The sequence below is a fragment of the Elaeis guineensis genome, chromosome 10, assembly GCF_000442705.2.
Source record: "Elaeis guineensis isolate ETL-2024a chromosome 10, EG11, whole genome shotgun sequence".
NCBI lineage: Eukaryota > Viridiplantae > Streptophyta > Magnoliopsida > Arecales > Arecaceae > Elaeis > Elaeis guineensis.
Window position 1 is genome coordinate 17,107,784 of NC_026002.2, and position 22,082 is coordinate 17,129,865.

Below are 22,082 nucleotides of genomic sequence, written 5' to 3' on the forward strand. Positions count from 1 at the left end.
AGAACTCGATGGGCTCGAATGAAGTCTTTCGTTGGAGAGGAGCAGGAGCAGGAGTTGAGGGGTGGGGGTGATGATAGACTTGGGGAGGATGAAAATGTTAAGGCCGGATGATTTTGTTTTTATTTTTTAAGTGGAAGATAAGAGAGCCGACAAAGGAGAATTTGATTAAGCTGGCCCAATTGAGTTCAACTTGGGCTGTTGCTCAGGTCTATGTTTTGCAAAAACTTCCAATCCTAAGTCTGAGCAAGAATTTTGGGTTGGACTTGGATAGAGTGTGGCCCTATGCAGCCTTACCCATTCCCAGAGTAGTTTCCAATTACTAGGGGTGAGCAAAAATCGGCCCTGAACTGATCAACCCGGTGGTTTGGTTTGGTTTCAAATTTTTATTCAGTTTGATTTGGTTGATTTTTAATATACAAAAAATAATTTGGATTAATTCAGATTTGTCAGTAAATAAAACTGTTCTCAAATCGAACCAGACTGATTTTAATAAAACGAGGTCATTTTGATTAGGATATTGTTTATGTTGGAGTATTAATGTATTAGAAAATAATTCTAGATTTATGGTGTTATTTATCAATTTGTTTTGTATTGTTAGTCTTAAATCCTAAGTCTTAAATCCTAAGTGACTTACTTATTCTATTGTTTATTTTTTTGTAATATCTTGAGATCTTTATCTGAATCTCAATGATGATGTTTATTTAAGAATTTTATTTTATTGAGTGACAATATCTTATATCAATTTAAATCATTTTAATAGATAAATTTCTTAATGATATTTTTATGAAAAAAAAAATAATCTTCATGAATTACAAAAGTAGTAATAATAATAATAATATAAATCGGTAAACCAAACCAAATCAAATCAGATCATTTAAATCATATTAGTTTGGTTTGGTTTCAATCTTCTATTGATCCGATTTGATTTATAGAAATGTCAAACCATTTAAGACTGATTCAGCTTAGATTTGAGTATAAAATTGGTTCAAATCGGATCATGCCCACCCTATCATAGCCATGAATTGCAAATGTGGCTCGAGTTGGGCTCTTGATCAGGTCTGTGTTTTTCAAAAACCTCCGACCCTACGTATGATCCGGAGTCCAAAAAAGAATTTTGGGTTGGGGGGCTCAAATAGTGTGGCCCTGTGCAGTCCAACTCATTCCTTGAGTGGTTTCTAATAACCATGAATTGCAGATGTGGCTCGGAAGGGGTTCCACGCGGGCCAGAAACAAAACACGGCAGCCGAAGTGCTAGGAGCTCGGCTATTGAGTGTACCCGTAGGAATCGGCTCTCATCTCCTCCACACCAATCCGGAATTCCGGGCCTCCAGTCCACGACGTCACCCGCTTCCGCTGCTCCAAGCCAATGGACCGGGTTGAGCGCACCTCCCCCTTCTCACCATCCCCCGAATTCATTGCATGGCAATCTAGACAAGAGAAGAACCGACTCCCTCTTCCCCACCCTTCTCTTCCCCTTGTTCTATTCTTGAACAAACCACGCTCTCCTCTCCTCCTCCGTGAAGGCCTTATCCAAGCCAGCAAAGAGAAGAGAGAACAAAAGCAGGGCTCCTCCTCTCTTTTTCTCCTATACACACTGCTCCTCTCCCTTCTCCATTTTCTTTTTTGTTTTTCCTTTTTAAACCACCACCACCTTCTCCCTTAAAATGGCTGGCATCTCATTGGAAGAGATCAAAAATGAGAATGTCGATCTTGTCAGTATCATTTTCTCCCTTGCGCGATCTTCCAATCTCTCATTGCTTAGGCACATCTTTCATAAATTGACCTTTGAGTCATCGAACTCTTTGTTTCTCTCCTTTAGGAGCGGATTCCGATCGACGAAGTCTTCGAGCAGCTGAAATGCTCCAGGGAGGGGCTCAGCACTGCAGAAGGGGAGCAGCGTCTCAAGATCTTTGGCCCCAATAAGCTCGAAGAGAAAAAGGTCTTTTGTTCAAATCATACTCGATCCAATGCTTCTTAATTCAAGTGGGGAAAAGGAAGATTAAAGCTCAACTTTCTTGTTGGTCATTGTAACAGGAGAGCAAGGTCCTCAAGTTCTTGGGCTTCATGTGGAACCCACTGTCATGGGTCATGGAGATTGCTGCCATCATGGCCATCGCTCTTGCCAATGGAGGGGTATATATATGAAGTTCCATATGTCCACTGTTTGATTTCATCTGTTGAAGGAACTACAATGGTATGTTACAAATGCTTGTCATGAATCCACAGGGTAAACCACCTGATTGGCAAGACTTCGTTGGTATCGTTGTCCTTCTCATCATCAACTCCACCATTAGCTTTATCGAGGAGAACAATGCAGGCAATGCTGCTGCCGCCCTCATGGCTGGCCTTGCTCCAAAGACTAAGGTGAGCAATGCCATCCATCATATATCTTTTACGTGCTTCCATTACTTAGTTTATGCTACTCAATTGCACCGGTCATCGCCGGTTGAAGGTGTTGAGAGATGGAAGGTGGTCGGAGCAAGATGCAGCGATACTTGTCCCGGGAGACATTATCAGCATCAAGCTTGGCGACATTATCCCAGCAGATGCACGCCTCCTGGATGGTGATCCACTCAAGATTGATCAATCGGCTCTCACTGGAGAATCCCTCCCTGTGACCAAGAACCCAGGTGATGAGATCTTCTCAGGCTCCACCTGCAAGCAGGGTGAGATTGAGGCTGTTGTCATCGCCACTGGCGTTCACACCTTCTTTGGGAAGGCAGCCCACCTTGTCGATAGCACCAACAATGTTGGCCACTTTCAGAAGGTCTTGAAGCCTAAGCTTCTCCTCTTCCTCCTCCTCATATCTCCTTAACTGCACCTCAACTTAATTGAATTCATGCTGCTTCGTGTAGGTTCTCACGGCGATCGGTAATTTCTGCATCTGTTCGATCGGACTGGGAATGCTGGTGGAGATTGTTGTCATGTACCCAATTCAGCACCGAAGGTATCGGGATGGGATCGACAACCTTCTGGTGCTCCTAATTGGAGGAATACCAATTGCTATGCCCACTGTGCTATCAGTCACAATGGCAATTGGGTCGCACCGGCTATCTGAGCAAGGGGCCATTACAAAGAGGATGACAGCAATTGAGGAGATGGCAGGGATGGACGTGCTGTGTAGTGACAAGACTGGGACTCTCACCCTAAACAAGCTCACTGTAGACAAGAACATGATTGAGGTACAGTATTGCGTGGCTGGACTTGTGATGATAATTAACAAGCCTTACTCAATCTATTTGGTATCCTTTCTTTTCCAGCTTGAAAAATCTTTTAGGGACTTGATTGTGGCCCAAGGGATATGCCTCATGTCGGTGCAAGTTCTTTCTTGCAGAGTCTCCATCTTACTTTAGGTTTTAGTTTGCTTTTTGGTATTCCCTCACAATAGGTAGGGGGCCGGGCTGAAATAATCTGTTATCAAGTTGCCACCAAATCAAGCTGAACTAATGTATCTTGCTTGCTTCTTCTCATTTACCTTTTTCTCACCTCTCATGGTTAAACCAAACATACATTGCATCACTGAACATATCTCATATGTTTTGTATCTGAACACATACCAAAGGTTGAATATCTATTTAACATAAAATTCTATTTTAGATTGCATTAATAATGTAACACCTCATCTTTCTTATCCGTCATACTCATCCCTCTTAACATATCATGGTTAAATTTTTCATCTAATAAGTATCCATGTGTTACACAGGGGATCAAGGCACATACCTATAATGCTTGAATTCTTAAAGCTGAAGATTACTGCTGCTCTATTATTGCTGTGTTGCAGATTTTTGTGAAAGACATTGACAAGGACACTGTGGTCCTATATTCGGCAAGGGCCTCCCGGGTTGAAAACCAGGATGCAATTGATGCCTCCGTTGTTGGAATGCTGGCTGACCCGAAGGAGGTAGTAAGCCATGAACATCTATACTGTAATTATCTATCAACATTATCATCATCCAACCTTTCTGCATCAATGGGGTTTTGGTATAGAGCAAAGATCTAAGCTCAGAAGATCCTGACCTATCTTTATACCATTATGGTTCAAATCATTTTGTCTCTGGCAACAACCTCTCCGAGAACTTTAAGCATCAGTTAGTAGTGTTAATCTTTCCAACTTTCATGCACTTCTATCTAAATTTGAGTTATATGCATGTCACAGGCTAGAGCGGGGATCCAGGAGGTGCATTTCTTGCCCTTCAATCCAGTGGACAAGCGCACAGCAATCACCTACACTGACTCTGCTGGCAAGTGGCACCGGATCAGCAAAGGTGCCCCTGAACAAGTACGTACACACTAAGACCACTAGTTGTTAGGTTCATTAGTTTCATAGTCACACATCTGCTTGCTATCCTATGATTGGTATTTTCTTATTCATTTTCTCAGATCATTGAACTCTGCAACATGAGAGAGGATTCCAAGAAAAGAATCCATGCCATAATCGATAAGTTCGCCGACCGTGGGCTCCGGTCTCTGGGAGTAGCAAAGCAGGAGGTGCCCGAGGCGAACAAGGAGAGCCCTGGTGGACCATGGCAATTCATTGGCCTCCTCCCTCTCTTCGATCCACCGAGGCATGATAGTGCAGAGACCATCCGCCGGGCACTTAACCTTGGGGTCAATGTGAAGATGATCACTGGTGACCAACTGGCCATTGCAAAGGAGACTGGAAGAAGGCTTGGCATGGGGACCAACATGTACCCCTCCTCCAGCCTTCTCACAGACAAGAAGGATGCCATCAGTGGTGGCATCCCCATTGATGAGCTCATCGAGAAGGCTGATGGGTTTGCCGGTGTCTTCCCAGGTAACAACATGCAGCAACAGCAGTTAATTAGCAAGAAGAATCATCCTAACAACACAAGCTAAGAGAATTTGACATCCTTTGAAAATGCAGAGCATAAGTATGAGATTGTGAAGCGGCTGCAGGACCGGAAGCACATCTGCGGCATGACAGGCGATGGTGTGAACGATGCGCCTGCCCTGAAGAAAGCTGACATCGGCATTGCAGTTGCCGATGCCACCGACGCAGCTCGTGGTGCATCTGACATTGTGCTGACGGAGCCTGGTCTCAGTGTGATTGTTAGTGCAGTGCTGACCAGCCGTGCCATCTTCCAACGCATGAAGAACTACACCATTTATGCAGTCTCCATCACCATCCGTATTGTTCTTGGCTTCCTACTCCTTGCCCTCATATGGCAATTTGATTTTTCACCTTTCATGGTTCTCATCATCGCCATCCTAAATGATGGCACCATAATGACCATCTCCAAGGACCGTGTCAAGCCTTCCCCTGTCCCTGACTCTTGGAAGCTTCGCGAGATCTTCGCCACCGGCATCGTTCTTGGCACCTACCTGGCCCTCATGACGGTTCTCTTCTTCTGGATTGCACAAGAGAGTGACTTCTTCTCTGTGAGTAGTAATTTCCATCATTTACCTTTGTGTTTATTAACTACCACGTGCTTTATATGAAACTCATGCATGCAATTTGTACCCTACGTACTCAGAATGCCTTCAAGGTGAGGTCAATAAGAGACAACACCGATGAGCTTACAGCAGCTCTGTACCTTCAAGTAAGCATAATAAGCCAGGCGCTTATCTTTGTCACCCGGTCAAGGGGATGGTTCTTTGTCGAGCGCCCTGGTCTCTTGCTTGTTGGTGCTTTTGTAGCTGCACAGTTGGTGAGCATCCTCTCTTCATCCTATGAATTCATTTATTGCAAGCAATAGTAATAACTGTAGGATAGAGATAATGAATGATCCTTCTTCCAGTAAAGTGAAGTAGGCTTTATACATCATTCTCCGTCATTCGTCCTGGTAAAGCAATGCATCCTCTACCACTGCTAGTTCCTCCTAATCCTTTATTTCAACGTCTCCCCATGTTATCTAAGTTTTCTTTGCAAACTCCCTTATTCCAAGAGAAGGGTTAAAAGGATCAGGATAAAGCAAACCTAACATTCTGACATTAATAGTGTGTTATGGTAGGTTGCCACAGTCATTGCGGTGTATGCAAGCTGGGGCTTTGCGCAAATCCATGGGATTGGATGGGGATGGGCAGGAGTCATATGGCTCTACACCATCGTTACCTTCTTCCCTCTTGACATCCTCAAGTTTATCATTCGCTATTCTTTGAGTGGCCAGGCTTGGGACAACCTTTTCCAGAACAAGGTAGTCCTTCTCCTCTCTTCATTTCTTGCATCAATTACTAGAGGATTAGATTAATGTGGTGTCACATTGATTAATTTTTGTTGCTGATTAAATTGGATCGGTATTGCAGACCGCATTCACTAACAAGCCAGATTATGGGAAGGGAGAACGGGAGGCACAATGGGCGCTAGCTCAGCGAACCCTGCATGGTCTCCACCCACCAGAGGATTCAGGCAGTCTCTTTAATGAGAAGAGCAACAACTACAGAGAGTTGTCTGAGATTGCTGAGCAGGCAAAGAGGCGGGCTGAAGTTGCCAGGTAATTCATATGAAGTTTGGAAACGCTAAGGTTACTTAACAGTTTACTTAATGCAGATTCTACTGGCTTCTAAGAAAAATTAAAGCCAGTATCAGTTATTCATAAGGCCTCCAAGTTATTCATAACCATTCATATTTCATATTTTGTCGAATTATTCAGAAATGACATGTCATTATTCATGAAACAACTTGGAGTCATGACATCATATATCGCTGTCAATATCTCTGTTCTACATGAGGTTATTTATATACCAGGATTACATATTTCTTTTTAATCTTTTTCCTTGTTTAAACAAAAATCCGTATGATTTTGTGAATTCTTTTTCAAACCCTAAAAAATGTTTTTCTAAATGTCGAATTATATGTTTACGGATGTTTTATTCCTTGGTGGACTCTGGGTTTGAGGAACACATGAAGGTTAAACGTATGATGCACGAGAAATGTTTTCTTGCAGGCTCAGAGAGCTTCACACGCTCAAGGGACATGTCGAGTCAGTAGTGAAGCTGAAGGGACTGGACATTGAGACAATCCAACAGCACTATACAGTTTAAGGAAGATCGATTTGTACTAAAAGAAGGATCAAAGGAGGAGAAATTGGTTTTGGAATAATTTTTTTTTTCCATCTTAAATTTTGTTGTAAGGAAGGAATTCATAAAGAATGGATGTGGTAAGCAGCAGTTTTGGAAGACAATAACCATAGAAATCAGAATGGACTTGACTTGCTTTGCATACCAAAGGTGATCAGGGGAGGGAAAAAAAAAAAATGCAAGCTTGAAATGCGCTAGATTAATATCAAACAATGTTCTGTATTCCTTTTCTTGATATCATATATATTTTTTTCCTCCTCTCTTACTCTGTATGAGAGAGGTTTTGCTAATAGGGATATGGTTTCTTCATCCAAACACATATTTGAAAGCTTATTCAAGATTCTTGTCTTCAGTTTAGCTTTTTTTTTTTATTATTATTATTCTGAAAAGGAAGTTGTATTTTTGCCCTTTTCTTTTCCCCTCCTCATTCTTTCCATTCAGTGGTGGCAGCGACAAACATAGATGAATAAGCTATTCATGACCATCCTAGCCATGTCTTAACTTGCTATGTAGTTCACCTAAAGTTTGCCCTGACTAAATGTTGTCTGCGCTGCATCCTACAATCCAAATTTACTGCATGGTAAGCAAAATTTTCTTCCTTGTTAATGTATTAAACTATTTTGTCTTGAAAGATTTTGTCAGTGGTGCATTCTATCCCTGTTGGTTCATGAGACTAATCCTTTACTGAGTTTGGTGCACTAGAACTTCATGAGATTAATCACCTTCACTGAATTCACTGCGTCTCTTAGGATGTTTGCTTCATCCAATTATCAGCTATCCATTATTTATTGGGTTAACTACACAATTTAAGAGATGAGGTCAGTAACACTTTATGCGCGGTTTAGTGCTTTTTATTCCGACTTCTCAAAGTTAGATGAATGTTTAAAACAAAATGCCGACTTGTAAAGCTTAGTCGATATTTAGATTTTGAATGTCGGTCGCGTGTGCCGCCAACTGCACTGCAAAATGACTGGAAAGTGTAGCCCAACCCGGCGACCTTCTGCATTTCCCGCCATTTTATATTCTTTCGCCACCCTCTCGAAGCCTCGCCCAACCGACCTCGCTTCCCCATCTCTCTCTCTCTCTCTCTCCCCCCCGCTCGCTCTCGCTCTCGGTCCCCTTCATCCATGGCGTCTGGAGCCCAAAACGATTACGAGCGCCGGAGGCTGGAGAACATCCGCCGGAATAGCGAGATGATGGCCTCCCTCCTGCTCCAGCGGAAGGCCGCCGACCTCTCCGCCTCCCTCAAGCGCCCCTCCTCCAAAGCCCCTAAACCCTCCCCCGACCGCAAGAAATCCTGCCCCTCCCCACAATCCCCCATCGTCATCCGCCGCTCTCTCCGCACCCGCGGCCTCCCTCCCGACCAATCCCCCCACCCCCAACCCTCCGACGCCGCTCCATCTCCTCCGCCGTCCGATCTCGCCGCCACCGCCGTCCAGAAGCACGGCCCGCTCCTCGCGCGCGAGGTCTTCATTCAGGGGCCCGGTTCATCTGATTGCGGCTTTAAAGACGCAATCTTGGAGGCCTCCGGTAGGTCAAGTTCGGATATTGGGAAGGAGGGAGGGCCGTTCGATCCAAGGTCGTCTCTGGTGCTGAGACCGGACAATGTTGGTAAGGTTCTGTCTGAACGGATACTGACTGTAAAATTCTTCCCCTTCGGAGATCGGACGGTGATTGCTGCCGGCAACAAGCTAGGGCATGTTGGCTTTTGGGATGTGGGTTATAGGGAAGGGGATGGAGATGGTGTCTATGTTTACGCTCCACATTCGGCTCCTGTGTCGGGGATTTCGATCCATCCCTTCTCCCCGACAAAGGTACAGATTTTTTTTCCCCCCGCTTAATTCTTCCTCAAGATATCAATATATATAGGTTTATGACCGTTCAAAGAGATGCAAAATTTCTATTTTTTGATCGATCATCCTCACCACGTGGAGGCAGATTTCTCTTCTTTAGAGTTTTTCCCCTTTTAAAGTCATCTACAGCAAACAAGCTGGTTAACTTTCTTGATATATTATGACGATGGATCGTTTAGCAGTTGTTGGATACTGTCCGTTGTAAGAATACTGTAGATAGAGTGGTCTGCACGGATACTGCTTGGGATTAGGTTAAGACATTTCATCCATCGCTGGAAGTGAGATTTAATTGTTAAGAGTTCATCGTCTTTGGAAACCTTTTGAAATTGAATGGGAATATATGATTAAAAGCAATCACATTATCACAATTTTCATTCATGCCTAATATGCTGCTTTGAACGATACCATTGTGTGTATAAAGGGGAAAGGAGATGGGAACTACTTCCTGGATTGCTGGGTCGGATCTTCCTTCAGTTCTTTTGTTTATTTTATTTTCTGATTCACATGGATGTATTTTCACTAGATTGACATAATAAATCCAGTTCCACCCAAGAAAAGAAGAAGGGGATTTTTTTTTTTTTTAAGTGTCGAGTCATCTTGGACTCGGGAGTGGGGGGCAACTGTTGGGACAACTGGATCTGCTCCCCTCGATTCAAAGTCGGCCCTCCGACTCTGCTTCGGCAACAGATGTTGGACCGTCAAAATAAGACCACCACGGGAATTATCGGTCCGACTATAGCATCTACAGGGTTTATCACCCCGACATTCTATTGATAATACAGAACAAGTGGCCGATTGTCCATTGGTACGCCGACCGCCCACCAGTAAGCCGATCGACTATCGGTGACTTCGCATTACCTTATCAAACGGCGACTAATCCAAGCAACCCGATGCACTACTACAGACAATTTTTTAGTGCAGAATATGAGACACCGATCTACAGTCGGTATATCTGAATCTCAATCATGATACCACAATCATTAGCAGTCATAAACTGCCCACCAACTCTACGATTATGGCCCGATAATAGGGGTTAACTATCTTTTAGTGCCATAAGATGTACACATTTTACATATGAATGAGTTTTTATCGATTGGAATCAGCCAAAGAGACTGGCTTATACTAGTTCTTTGCTTTTCAACAGGAAATGAAAAAAAAGGATTTCAAGTGAATGCCTTAATTTCGTATGGCAAGCTAAGACTTAAAAAGCAAAAAATAGATCTAAAGTGAATGCCTTAATTTTATGTAGCAACCTATAGTCAAAATGTCTTCATGCATATTGGTGGAAATTGGTTATTGATAAAATGCATGTTCTCTCTCTCTCTCTCTCTCTCAACACACACACGACACACGACACACGCAGAAAATTCAGCAGGTAGATCACATTTGTAAAGTGAAATGGTTAAATGCTTGTGGCTTTGTTATGCAGGTTTTTACTTGCAGCTATGATGGGTTCATTCGTTTGATGGATATCGGGAAGGAAACTTTCAATATGATCTATTACAGTGATACTTCTATTTACTCTATTTGTCCACAGCCTAATGATAATAACTACTTGTATCTTGGTGAGGGATTGGGGGAGCTGAAGATGTGGGATGAGAGGGTGGGGAAAGTCTCAAGTTCTTGGGACCTGCATGAGCAAAGGATTAATACAATAGATTTTCATCCAGAACACTCAAACTTGGTAGCTACAAGTTCAACAGATGGAAGGGCCTGCTTGTGGGACTTGAGAAGTATAAAGACTGATAGACCAGAATGCTTGAAGACTATTCAGCATCATAGAGCTGTTCATTCTGCATATTTCTCACCCAGTGGGAGCTTCCTTGCAACAACAAGGTAAGTGTTATCCTGCATTGTTTTTGGAATTGTTAGAATGCTTAAAATCTATAGTATATTTTTCAATATGATTGTTTCTGGCAGCAGATGGCCAAGAATCGATAAGCCTGGTTTGTTCAATACCTCTGGATTTTATTGTTAAATCATAGATATATTTATTTGAGGCAGAAGTAGATAATATCTTACCATATATTTTCGTGCATTAATTTTTCATGCTCCACTATAGCAAATATTTCTTTATTCCTTTATTTGCTGCAAGATACCATGAGAAAGCACGTATAATATGGATATGACTCTCCTTAAGACTGTGTTAATGTTATCTTTAGCAATGCAAAGAACCATGAATTGCTTGCACATAATTTCCACATACATTTGAAGTTTCTGACGTAGATGGTGGATGATTGAAGGTTGGGACAGAAGTCTTGTTAGTTGGATAGGTTATACATGTAATACAATTGCATAAGTCCCCTGTGGCTGTAATGAGAATAGATACATAAGTTTGTAAATATGTGTTGCATTTGGAGTTTATTCAACATGTTGATTACATGGATGTTAATCTAGATCACTTCTTTCTTTCTTAGGTAAGTTGTAGATAAGGATTTATGATGCTGTGGCCTATCATACATATAATGCTACTGGGATGTGTTCTCTTGCCGTTTCTATGTTAATTTCCATCTATGTGACACCAGAGCGTGAAGTTGCCTGCTTTGAATTTTCTCTAATAGCTTTGCAACACTAGTGGTCAGGTTCCCTTGTTGAATATCAATATTTACCATTGGACTGAAGCACCTACTTGTGACTCACATGATCGTATGTTGTTTAACGTCATCTGATGGACTTGTTAGATTTAGAGCTTGTGATTTCTGTCTTCCATTTTTTTATCAAACTATCAGAGGGCAATTGATGTTCCCAAGCACCGAAGATTTGAAAACAATCTCTAGTTAAAGTTTTTCAATTATTATTTCACTCCAACATTTGATAACCAGAAAATAGTGTATAGAATCCCTCAAGATTGTTGAGCGAGAGGTTGATGTTTGAGTGAAGGATTAATCCGATTCTACATGCCTAATCACTTTTCTTCAACCAACCTTTAACCATGTTGACCTCCCTTGTCTCATATCCAGAGTAAACAATTTTTTAGTCCCTCAAAGCAAGCAGCTTTTGCCAACATTCCCGTGTAGGCTTAGGACCAAACCCAAATAGCTGGTGCAAGGATTGCTGGTTGTTATTATCAGTACTATTTAGTCACATGCATGTGCATATTTTGTTAGTTTATGGTATCATCAGCATCCATTTTACACTCTAGGTCAATAAACCAATCAGATCTACTGTGAATTAGATACTCGTGCCCATTACTCAGTCGTGCATCCTGGAATGGTTCTTTAGTGCTTCTCTAACAGGGGTTGTTCCTTCTCTTAAAAGGAAGCCAGAGATTTTGCTAACATGGGAGTTTGTTGTGAATGCATATTCAGAATCAGTTATCATGTTATCTTTATTGCCTTATAGGTGACATGTTGTGCCAGCTATCAACCAAGATGAATTGGATTCTAAAAATTTAACTTAATTAAAAACTATGATAAAAAAAAGATTAATTAATATAATTACTAAGCAGAATGCAAAATAAAAAAAAAAAAAAAAAACACAAAAACACAAGATTATAGTGTTCGGTGCAACCTTGCACCTACATCCATCCCAAGCTCCTACTTGGGATTTCAATCCACTATGCTTTATTCATTGAATACAAAGTCGGAAACTCGACACTAGTATCTCAGCTAGATCACTTATTTCGAGTACAAGTAACCCAAACACTCCGATTTCAGGTTCGGATCAACCTTTCCTTGTTTTGGAAATCCTCCAAAAACAAGAACAATTACTTACAAGAGTAAGATAATTTAGAGCACAGATTAATACAATAACAGCTCCTTAAATGAGCGAATATAACCATAAAAACTTTACTCAAATGAAGAAACCCTTTTAGGATTTTCTCAAGGTAGATGAACGCTTGAACGAATGCTTGAGAAGAGGTTGATCGTTGATTGAAGATCTCTTGAAAGCTTTGAACGATCTCTAGATCAAAGTTGAAACAATAGGCGTGACAAATCCTCTCTTTGAAAGCTCTTGAATCTCTTTCACAATCTCACGTGTGGATTTTGGATCCTCTTTTCTTTTTCTCTCAAATATCTCGTTGATCTCAGGCTTTTTCGTGCAGATTTCGGATCCTCTCTCTTGTCTTTGATTTCACGTTTGATCTGCTATTTAATCTGCAAATTCTTTCACCATTTGAAGCATTTTATAGCATTAGAAGCAAGAGAAAACAATTTAGGCAGATAAAGAGCCGTTAGAGGATTTTTAGGAAGCATAAAAGGCAATTAAAACGGGCAAAAAAATAGCCGTTGCTGACATTTTCCGTCGCAGGGGTCGACTCATGAGTCGACTCATGAGTCGACTTCTGTTGCAAAAACCAGAGAATGCGTTTCTGGAAATTCTTGGCTCAAATCAGCAGGGGTCGACTCATGAGTCGACTCATGCCTTGTGGGTCGACTCATGAGTCGACTCACAGGTCGTGCCAAGCCAGAAAACTAGCGTGCCATGGGTAATTTTTGCGTGCCAATCAGCTCATAGTGCCATGAGTTGACTCATGAGTCGACTCATGCACTCCAAACCTTCATAACTTCAAAAATATAAGTCCAAACACAATGAAATTTTCACCAATAGATTTCAAATCATTTGTTCTACCAAATGGTACTATCAAATCAGGATTTTAGTGAAATTACGATTTTGCCCTTGAAGAGCATAAGGACTTTTTCATTTTAAAATTATTGTATCCTTCAATCTGCTTTGTAATCATCAAATCAATCTAGAGCAACACATGTTATCTAATTCAATTTAGGCCTAGTAGAGCTTAGGCTTGCAGGGCTAACTGATGACCCCAGTTGTGGTGGGGCTTCCCAAATAATAAAGCATAGTGTCTTGTCCTCTCCCCTGTACATAATGATCCCCCATGTCATGTATTCCCTCCACCTAGTACCTTGTTATGGTCTCCAAGAATTAGTTAAACTAACTGTAGAACTAACATCAAGAGGGTGCTAGCATTTTATTAGGCAAATGAGAACTCTTTCCTGACTTTATATATGTCTGGAAACACTTTCAAAAGCTTTGAACTAGGACTTCTGTTCAAGCAAGGCTTATTTTTTATGTCGACAATCCAGAGGTGGGTTGTCTTCTCGATAGTCGCACCTCCACTTATAAGCTAATGGTTCCTATTGGTCTTCATCCATAAATATGTAGTTCCAGCACAGTCCTTAGACTTCTCAATATGTGCTCAAGTTAGGGGTCATTGAATACTATGAATGACTGAGTCTACACTTCAACAAAGAGCATATTTAGGGTATGAAATTAAGGATGTTCAACCATCAGTGAGTGGCTGGTTTGTGAACAAAGGTTTCTGCCATATGCCAGTGCAATCTATAATTCAATGATTTATCATTTCATGACTTAAGTCTAATCAATCTTGGACATTGATCTTAAACTGGTTATCCACCTTACTCCTAGTCCTTGCAGTATAAGACATCATATGTTATATCATGCCACATAACTATTTTGTAGACTTAGGATTTGCTATCACTGAAAGGACATGCAAACTTGAAGCTAACTTGAAGTACTAGGTTTAAGTGAGATATAATCACCACAAGGTTGACTCAAGTTGAATGTTTTCTTAAAGTCATTGTGGTGCTGAATATGCAGTTGCGGATGTGGATGTAGTCTCTTTGCTATGGTGTATTCCCTATGTAGGTATTATATTGAGTTGGGCTACTTATGCAACTTGCTTAGCAATAGGAAACCACACATTCTGCTCACCTCTTAGCAAGTGCATGCAAGTGGAGATTGGCTGCTTGGTGGGCTCGAATGCTGTTTTTTTTAGCAATACTAATTGTTAATAATGTTATAAGTATTATTATTAGGTTTTAGTACCTTTTAGAGGACTTTAATTTGTAACTGATTTGCTTAATTTCTTCTGATTTTTCCTGAACTTTTTGCAGAAGTGTTGAGCCATTACAGCTTCTCTCTTGAACCGAGTCATTTAAGTCTAGTCTCACATTAGAAGATTAAATAAGTAGGTTTGTATTTAGTACTTACCTACTAGTGGACTCTAGTTGGATTTTTGGGTTTTGGGCTAAAAACCACATGCATGCATGCACATATGGATTGGCCGTTCCATTCAGGTGCACGATGCTCTACATGCTTCATTACCCACACATTGTAGCTACCTTTTAAAACTTCTCTTGGATCATAGCAAAGTTGGCTTAGCTAACCCATTTATCAAGTGGATTGAGTTTAGGATCCCAGACTTGACCTATTTGACCCAAAATGTTCCTTAAATAATCCATTTCCATCAACATGATTATAGCTTGAACTGGTAAATGTTCTAGAACTACTTGTCCAAGCTACTGAAACCATTCACCTGATTAACAGGCAGATATATTAGTTTGTTTAGTAGCCTAAGAATGATGATTTTGTCGCAAGGCAGCAAGGCAATGGTCCTTAAGTGACAAGTCAATCAATGGGTTACCTCTGTTATATAATGTTCCTCATTTATTAAATGGGTTATATTTGGATTTGAGTTTAATTTGTCGCGATTGGTTGGAGCTTCTCTCCTGCTAGTGTATGACCCAACACAAACCTGACTTGGCTTCTTCCAATCCTCTTTATAATAGCTTCTTCCATAAGTTCTTTTTGCAAAAAAAAGAAAAAGGATAATTCCATGAGAATGAATACTCCAAAAATATCCTTAGCAGTGTTTTTAAATAGTGAATACTTTCATTCACGTACCTGCATATGCATATGCAGTCCCTTGAACTCACAGCATTGCCTATATGCATATTGCATATATGGTCATACCGCATGTGGACCAAAAGGGCTGTCCGCTTAGCGTTGCACAGCATCGTGCGGCCTACTTAATATTGTAACTCAAGTGTTTTAAAATGGTGCATGGTTTCGTACGCGAGCCGTATTTGACCACACTGTGTTGTCTATATCCAATTCTATTTACAGTCATACCACATGTGAACCAAAAAGGCTGTCTGCTTAACATGGCATGGCATATTGTCGCCTATTTAGTATCATAACTTAGGATTCTGGAACTACACATATAGCCACTCTTAGATGGGCCTGTGTAAGTGAAGTGGGTTTACGACGATGTTTGTATTTGATATGGGTTTCAGGTGGAACTGAAACGGATATTAAAAGTGTGATTATGTTATAATCTTCGGTTTTTAAATTTTAAGTAATAAGCAAAACTTTTAGTTGTTACTTGTTCCTATTATTAATATTGCTATTATCCATCCATAAAAAAATGACTATCATTATTGTTGTTTTCTTTTGTACAGAGTATATTAATTTATTTTTAAATAGTTAAAAATAATAACCACATATGCATGCGCATATGCAGCCACATACCACATGCACACTATGTAGTCCCTTGACTTCTCACATGCTACAACTACTTTTTAAAACACCGGCCCCTTGTTATGTATCAACATTGATGAATCTTTAGGGTACTTCCACCATGGGCTCAAGATGTTTTGTCTCCACTTCAATGACTATCAGGTTGTAAACAGCAGTCATCATCATCATGTGTAAGGTTTTATTGTAGTCTATGCATATGTTTGTGAACCTGTTGATTACTTGATTGAATTATCAAAGTGAATTCTGATATTTTGGTTCCAAATATAGTGGAGGGAACCTTATTTGCCAGGTGAGGCAGTATGCAATTGTGAGTTCATTGAAAAGCCTAGAGTCACATTGTTATGGATGAATATCTCGGGGGAACAAAAATCATGGATGCTTGATTAGAAAATGATCCACAATATTGTGGAGTGTAATGTTATTCTTTTTGAATGATTGCTATTTATTTTAGCAGTTCTGATATCATCTCCTGTTACTTGCTAGGCATGTGTATTTAGGAGCTTTTAATTATATAAGTGTTCTTATTCCTTTAATTTTCTTATTCTTCTATTTATGTTTTCTCAGAAAAAGGATCCTACTTTGTTTGTAACATGCGTGCCCCACATATTAATCGGAGATTGCTATCATCTTTTACACTGGATCTGACCTCTGCTTTATAATTAGCTGCAAATATTAGTTATTACTTAATCTCTTGTTCATGTCACAAATTAATAATTTTAATTTTGTGCATTGGCACAATAGCATTGGTACATTGTGCCTTCTCCTAGATGATACCAGTGAAGTTTGGCATAAAAATGAATGTAATATGTCCCAATAAATCGTTCTTAACATTTTTGCTTTCCAATTCTTCCTTTGTTGTTATGGTTGCTCACTGATGCTTTTATGCAGTATTGATGATAGTGTTGGAATTCTGAGTGGCAACAACTTCGATGACCTAACCCTGATCAGACATAACAATCAGACTGGTAGATGGTTATCATCATTCAGGTATGACTATTTACATAATCTCTAAAATTACTGATATGATTTTTATTCCTGGAATTGCCTATAGGCTTCAACACCAATAAGTGACTTTAGAGCTTGCTGAAGACAAGTTCCCTGGTAGATTTTACCATTTTGATGCTCATTTATTATTATATGACTCCTGGAGATGGTACTATGGTTCAAACAAATGACTTCAGGGTATTGGTTCTCTATTGGCCTAGGGAGAATATGTTCATTTTATTTAGGCACTGTTTGGTCAAACCTAGTGGGCTAATAGTTCTATGATTATGATGTCATATTACTTTTGTTTATTTCCTTTATACTTAATTTTAATTGAGGAAAACTTCAGAAGCAATGACCTGCCTAAAATTTGCTAACCAACAATAATTGTTAACTTTGTCTTCAACTATTTGGGGTAGTTTTGGGAGTCCTTATTTGCCAGTCATATCAAATCAGGAAGCTCTCTTTGTTTGTGCTTCCTCAAGTGATTGGCTTTCAATCTAGTGTAACTCTTAACATTTCATCATCCTGGTACCAACACGGTTGGAGTTATTTTTTTTTCTGGTTTTGGTTGCATGTATACATACATATGTGCACAAGCACGTGCTTTTGCAGACACATACATATGTTTAACTTACTATAACTGGCAGTTGCGCCTATCACGTCTAAAGGCTCGTGTGGCAGGATCTTGTAAGATGGATTGCTTGTCTTGAATAAGTGTTCTTTCTGTTTGTACTGGCAACTTCAGTGTCCACTTGAGGATCTTTGTATATAGAATAAAGTCTTTGTGCAAAACAACTTTAAGCTTGATATTTAGGACGCCAAATAGTAATGTACTAAGCAGAAAGAGTGTTCATTTCTATTACACATTAATTTAAATTCTAAAAGAATAAAATTCTTCATGGAGTGCAACAATGTCTATAAATTGAAATAGGTATTACTGACGATATAGGAGACATCCAATGTGGGAGATTCTCGGTCTATTTGCAATAATGCTTTATATATTTGTCTTGATCTTGTGTGAAAATTTTTGAAGTCAGGTTGCATTCGAGCATGCATTACACATGCACACACCACAATGCATGCACATGCACATGTGTGCACACATTTGGGTCGGTTACTGATGATTAAGTTAACAAGGCTGCAGCATTTGTAGAATTTGTTTGAACCTCCTCTCAGCATTCGTTCATGGCATCTATATCACAGTTTCTTAGTTACATAGATTTTACTGATCGTTGATCCATTGTTAAGTTGGAACTTGATTAACTCAGCACTTCAATATATTAGCCTTTTGTTTCAGTCTCTTAAATGCTATTTGTACATCACTACAATAGCTAATGGATTTTCTTCTGTTTCAGAGCAATCTGGGGATGGGATGACTCCTATTTGTTTTTAGGTAATATGAGAAGGGCTGTTGATGTTATCTCAGTCAGTGAGAGAACTACCACACCTCTGGAAAGCGAGCACATGACTTCGATAGCCTGCCGGTTTGCTGCCCATCCATGTAAACATGGTTCTCTGGCCTGTGCCACTTCTGGTGGTAAGGTATACCTCTGGACAAAATCTTAAGGATCATAAATGCTTATCTAGGCCTTGTTCAAGCACTAGAGCCAGTCAACTGTTCATATTGATTTCCAACATGTAAAATGAAGAAGGGGTTCAACTGTTAAAACTGGTGCTGTTTGACCTGATGACTATTTTGTTAGTTCCAGTAGAAGTTTGCTGGAATGTGAGTTGAAAGGCTAATGCATATTGTAACAGATAAAATTCTTCTCTTAGCTTATGTTAATGAATATATTCCGGTTGGCTTTAGGGCATAAAATATGGTTGACAAGGTATCTTTCCGATCGTAGGATTGTACTCAGCTGACACCTCTTCTGCTCAAATCTGGTGGCAAGGAATGTTGGATTTCATTAGAAAATTCTTTTTGTTTGGTAGTCCTAGTACTGGTCGCGCGTTAATCTTTCAGGACATGTTTGGTGTTGCTTATATTTTTTAAAATAGATCCATTTAAAGTCTTGACTAAAAGGTATCTTTTGAGACATTTGATGTTTGGTAATCACAAATTCATTATGTAACTATCATTGATGGGTGGGTTTATCATATTTGAAAGATAGAATAACCAGAAAATAAGCTAGAAGATGGTCTCTGAAGTTTTTCTCACTTATTCTTAAAATCCCAATATTTTGTCACAAGGCTGACATATGCCTATTCCTCTCCATTAGTTGTCCTGTGTAGCGTGCCTAACATGTTTACGATTATTTCAAAAAGGTAAATGGACAGATCATGGTGGGGGTCTTGGTTTTTCAGAAATTAGGCAATATTCCCTCTATTTTCTCAAAAAAAATCCAGAATAATCCTTGTGATTAAATTAAAAAATATTTTCTAATATCACCACGCCTTGTACACCAGTAATGGTTTGAATTATTGAGTTAATTGGCATCATATTCAGTGGTGAACATCTTGTTGAAATTTGATAGGGCAACAACCTTGACAATGCTTGGTTGAATCATGAAAAGCTCTTAAAACTTTAGGCTGCTATAATGGCTTTTTGATTGTTTTTGATTGTTTTATGCTGCCATAATCGTTTGACGTTGCTATAGGCAGTAGAACTTGCTTGTCGATCTTTGAGCGGAGCTTTTGGACTTGTAATAAAAAGCAGTTTGCTATTTGGCAGTTATATTTTTTTGAAATAGTATGAAATTTTAATATTTGTTTGGTAATCAAATTAAGATGATATTTTTATCAAATAATTATGATAGAAAAATATTGACATTAATTTTAATTGTCTACTGTTGTCAAAGCTTCGGAGAGATGTTGATGTGGCTGGAGTTGGATGTCGTCCAATATTCATGATGCCAAAGAGTATATGCAAAGAAAGTCCACACTCGTCGGAGGTGTCCTGACAAAGGATCTTTCAATGTTTAAGTTAACTAAAGCTTTGAAAATAGTAGAAAGAAAAGATAGCAAGGGTCGAGAGAGTTCTCCTTCTTCCCTTAAGGCTTGTCTTTCTCTCGAGTTGTTTGTGTTTGCTTATATCTCTTTTGTATGGAGGTTGAGCTCCTAGGCCATTAGTCGAATTTGTGAGTTTTTAGATTTAGCTCTATAGGTCATTAGGCTACATCCTGACCTTTCATTGAGAAGAATCTCTCATACTTCTTCTGAATCGAGGGTGTTAGTCGTGGATGTCAAATGCAGACTTCACCGGCCGATCGAATTGATGGTTTTGGGTCCGCACCTCGTGCGACCTTATCATGTCATCTTGGATGCGCCTCAATCGAGGATTGATCCCGGTTGGCGGGTATCTGCCTCAACACATGCCCTTCACCTCCAAGTTCGAAGTAGCCTTTTGGCTTCAAGCGAAGGAAGTAGTTGTTTGATAGTTGAACCGTCAATCCAGTTCCCCCTTATACATGTCCGTATTATTACACTTGGAAGGAAGGACTTTTGGAGATTTATGATGCGTCGTTTCATGAATATCTTTATTAGAGAGGGAGCTCGAGGAGTCACAGGATGACACTCTCGAGAGGAAAAATCTGGAGATTGCCCTGGACTTGTCGGGGCTTGCTATATGGTAAGATATGGCAATTCGATGATGGAATATGCACCATCGATGATCTGTAGAACAGACCACCCGTTCGATAGGGTTTTCTGCCATCTAACTGTCAATTGCTCTTTTATCGCAGTAGTCTTCAAAGGAAGATTTTTCTTTTCTTGTCTCATAGCCATGAAGCCATCGCTGTCTTCCATCAAGTTGGTTGTAAAGAAGAGAATGAGCCCCCTGAGTAGAGAGCCCTCATTCAAGAAGGCAAGAAGCATCCAGTTGGAGCTTCTTGCTTCTGATCTACCACGATCCCTAGTGGGGACTAGAGATGAGTTAGTTACATTGGAGTCGCTTCAGGGTCCCTTTCTATCGAATTAGGCCCCACCTTCCTCTGGAGGGTCAACAAGTCTTAGGGCAAACCCTTCTTTGTCCGAGGGCAGAGGGGGGTTCGCCAAGACTGGAGTGGAGGTTACTGTTTATGTCAGGTTCAGATGCATTGAAGAATACAAAGCCTTGACAGATTTTTAAGATGATCTCGTCAAGGTATCTTTGGTCGTGTTCATCTGGGGCTTTGAGGACTATAAGATGTGCCTGTGTCGGATAGCCCCGAAGCTGGACCTAAGTTGCCTCCATCCCAAGAACAATGACAAGGAGAGTGGTGCTTGTTCTTCGGATGAAAACTAGTTCTTCTGTCTTTGTTTGCTTTTGGTGCCTTATTTTTTTGTGTAATTCTATAAATAAACTTTTTAATTAATGAAAAGTATATTTTTATTGTGTTTACCTTTCATATGAAGCCTTTTGCTTCTTTATAATATTTATGTTAGTTGGCTCTTTACCTCGATCAAGAGCTCAAATGGTTTGGATGGGTCAGCAAGATCGATTTCTGCACTCGAGCCAAGATCTCCTTTGACCTTATTTGAAGTGCTTGCTTCATCAATATGTGGTGAATAAACTTTTGAAAATTATGAGTTAGTTTGCACACCAGGTGCTTGATGTTGTTGGTGTCATATCATTTTCCGTGGATTAGAGAAGATGATTCGTCTCAAGGGTTGTATGGTAGAAAACTGTATAATAAAGAGACCCAGTGGGGCTTCACGTTTAACGTGGATACCTGCTTTCCAGGAAGCGGTCTCTAAGATCTTTTGGATGGCAACATTTGTCGCACGATCAATGGGGCATTTGAATGCGCCTGAGCCTACCTCCTCTATAAGTAGAGGTTCTGCCACTTGGGATTGACATTGCCTCGATCATCTTCCATAATGTCGTAGTGGTGCTGCTTTGTCTAGTGTTGAAGGATCGTTGGTGCTCTTCTCTTTTTTGGGAGATCTCCTTTCTCCTTTGATCAATTGCAGGATGCTTCC

The 22,082-nt window shown here is 40.2% G+C and overlaps 2 protein-coding genes across 3 annotated transcripts; both read left to right on the forward strand.

The window, feature by feature from the left end:
* The first annotated feature begins 1,026 nt into the window (after positions 1-1,026).
* On the forward strand, positions 1,027-7,395 carry LOC105052943 (plasma membrane ATPase 4). 2 transcript variants are annotated; one of them, XM_010933928.4, is made up of 14 exons: positions 1,030-1,712; positions 1,820-1,939; positions 2,035-2,133; positions 2,227-2,364; positions 2,453-2,767; positions 2,856-3,182; positions 3,782-3,901; positions 4,157-4,279; positions 4,381-4,795; positions 4,886-5,400; positions 5,496-5,669; positions 5,973-6,155; positions 6,265-6,452; positions 6,906-7,395. In XM_010933928.4, exons 1-14 carry the CDS (start codon positions 1,665-1,667, stop codon positions 7,000-7,002), a joined length of 2,862 nt encoding a protein of 953 aa, XP_010932230.2. In that variant the 5' UTR covers positions 1,030-1,664; the 3' UTR covers positions 7,003-7,395. The 2 variants fall into 2 exon arrangements, 1 of the variants encoding a protein (XP_010932230.2); XR_012135010.1 differs by lacking the exon at positions 6,906-7,395 and having other exon boundaries at positions 1,027-1,712; positions 5,960-6,155; positions 6,265-6,416.
* Positions 7,396-8,018: 623 nt separating this feature from the next.
* Positions 8,019-18,999, forward strand: LOC105052942 (uncharacterized). Its single transcript, XM_010933927.4, has 4 exons — positions 8,019-8,852; positions 10,321-10,727; positions 17,082-17,180; positions 18,536-18,999. Exons 1-4 carry the CDS (start codon positions 8,166-8,168, stop codon positions 18,744-18,746), a joined length of 1,404 nt encoding a protein of 467 aa, XP_010932229.1. The 5' UTR covers positions 8,019-8,165; the 3' UTR covers positions 18,747-18,999.
* The last annotated feature ends 3,083 nt before the right edge of the window (positions 19,000-22,082 follow it).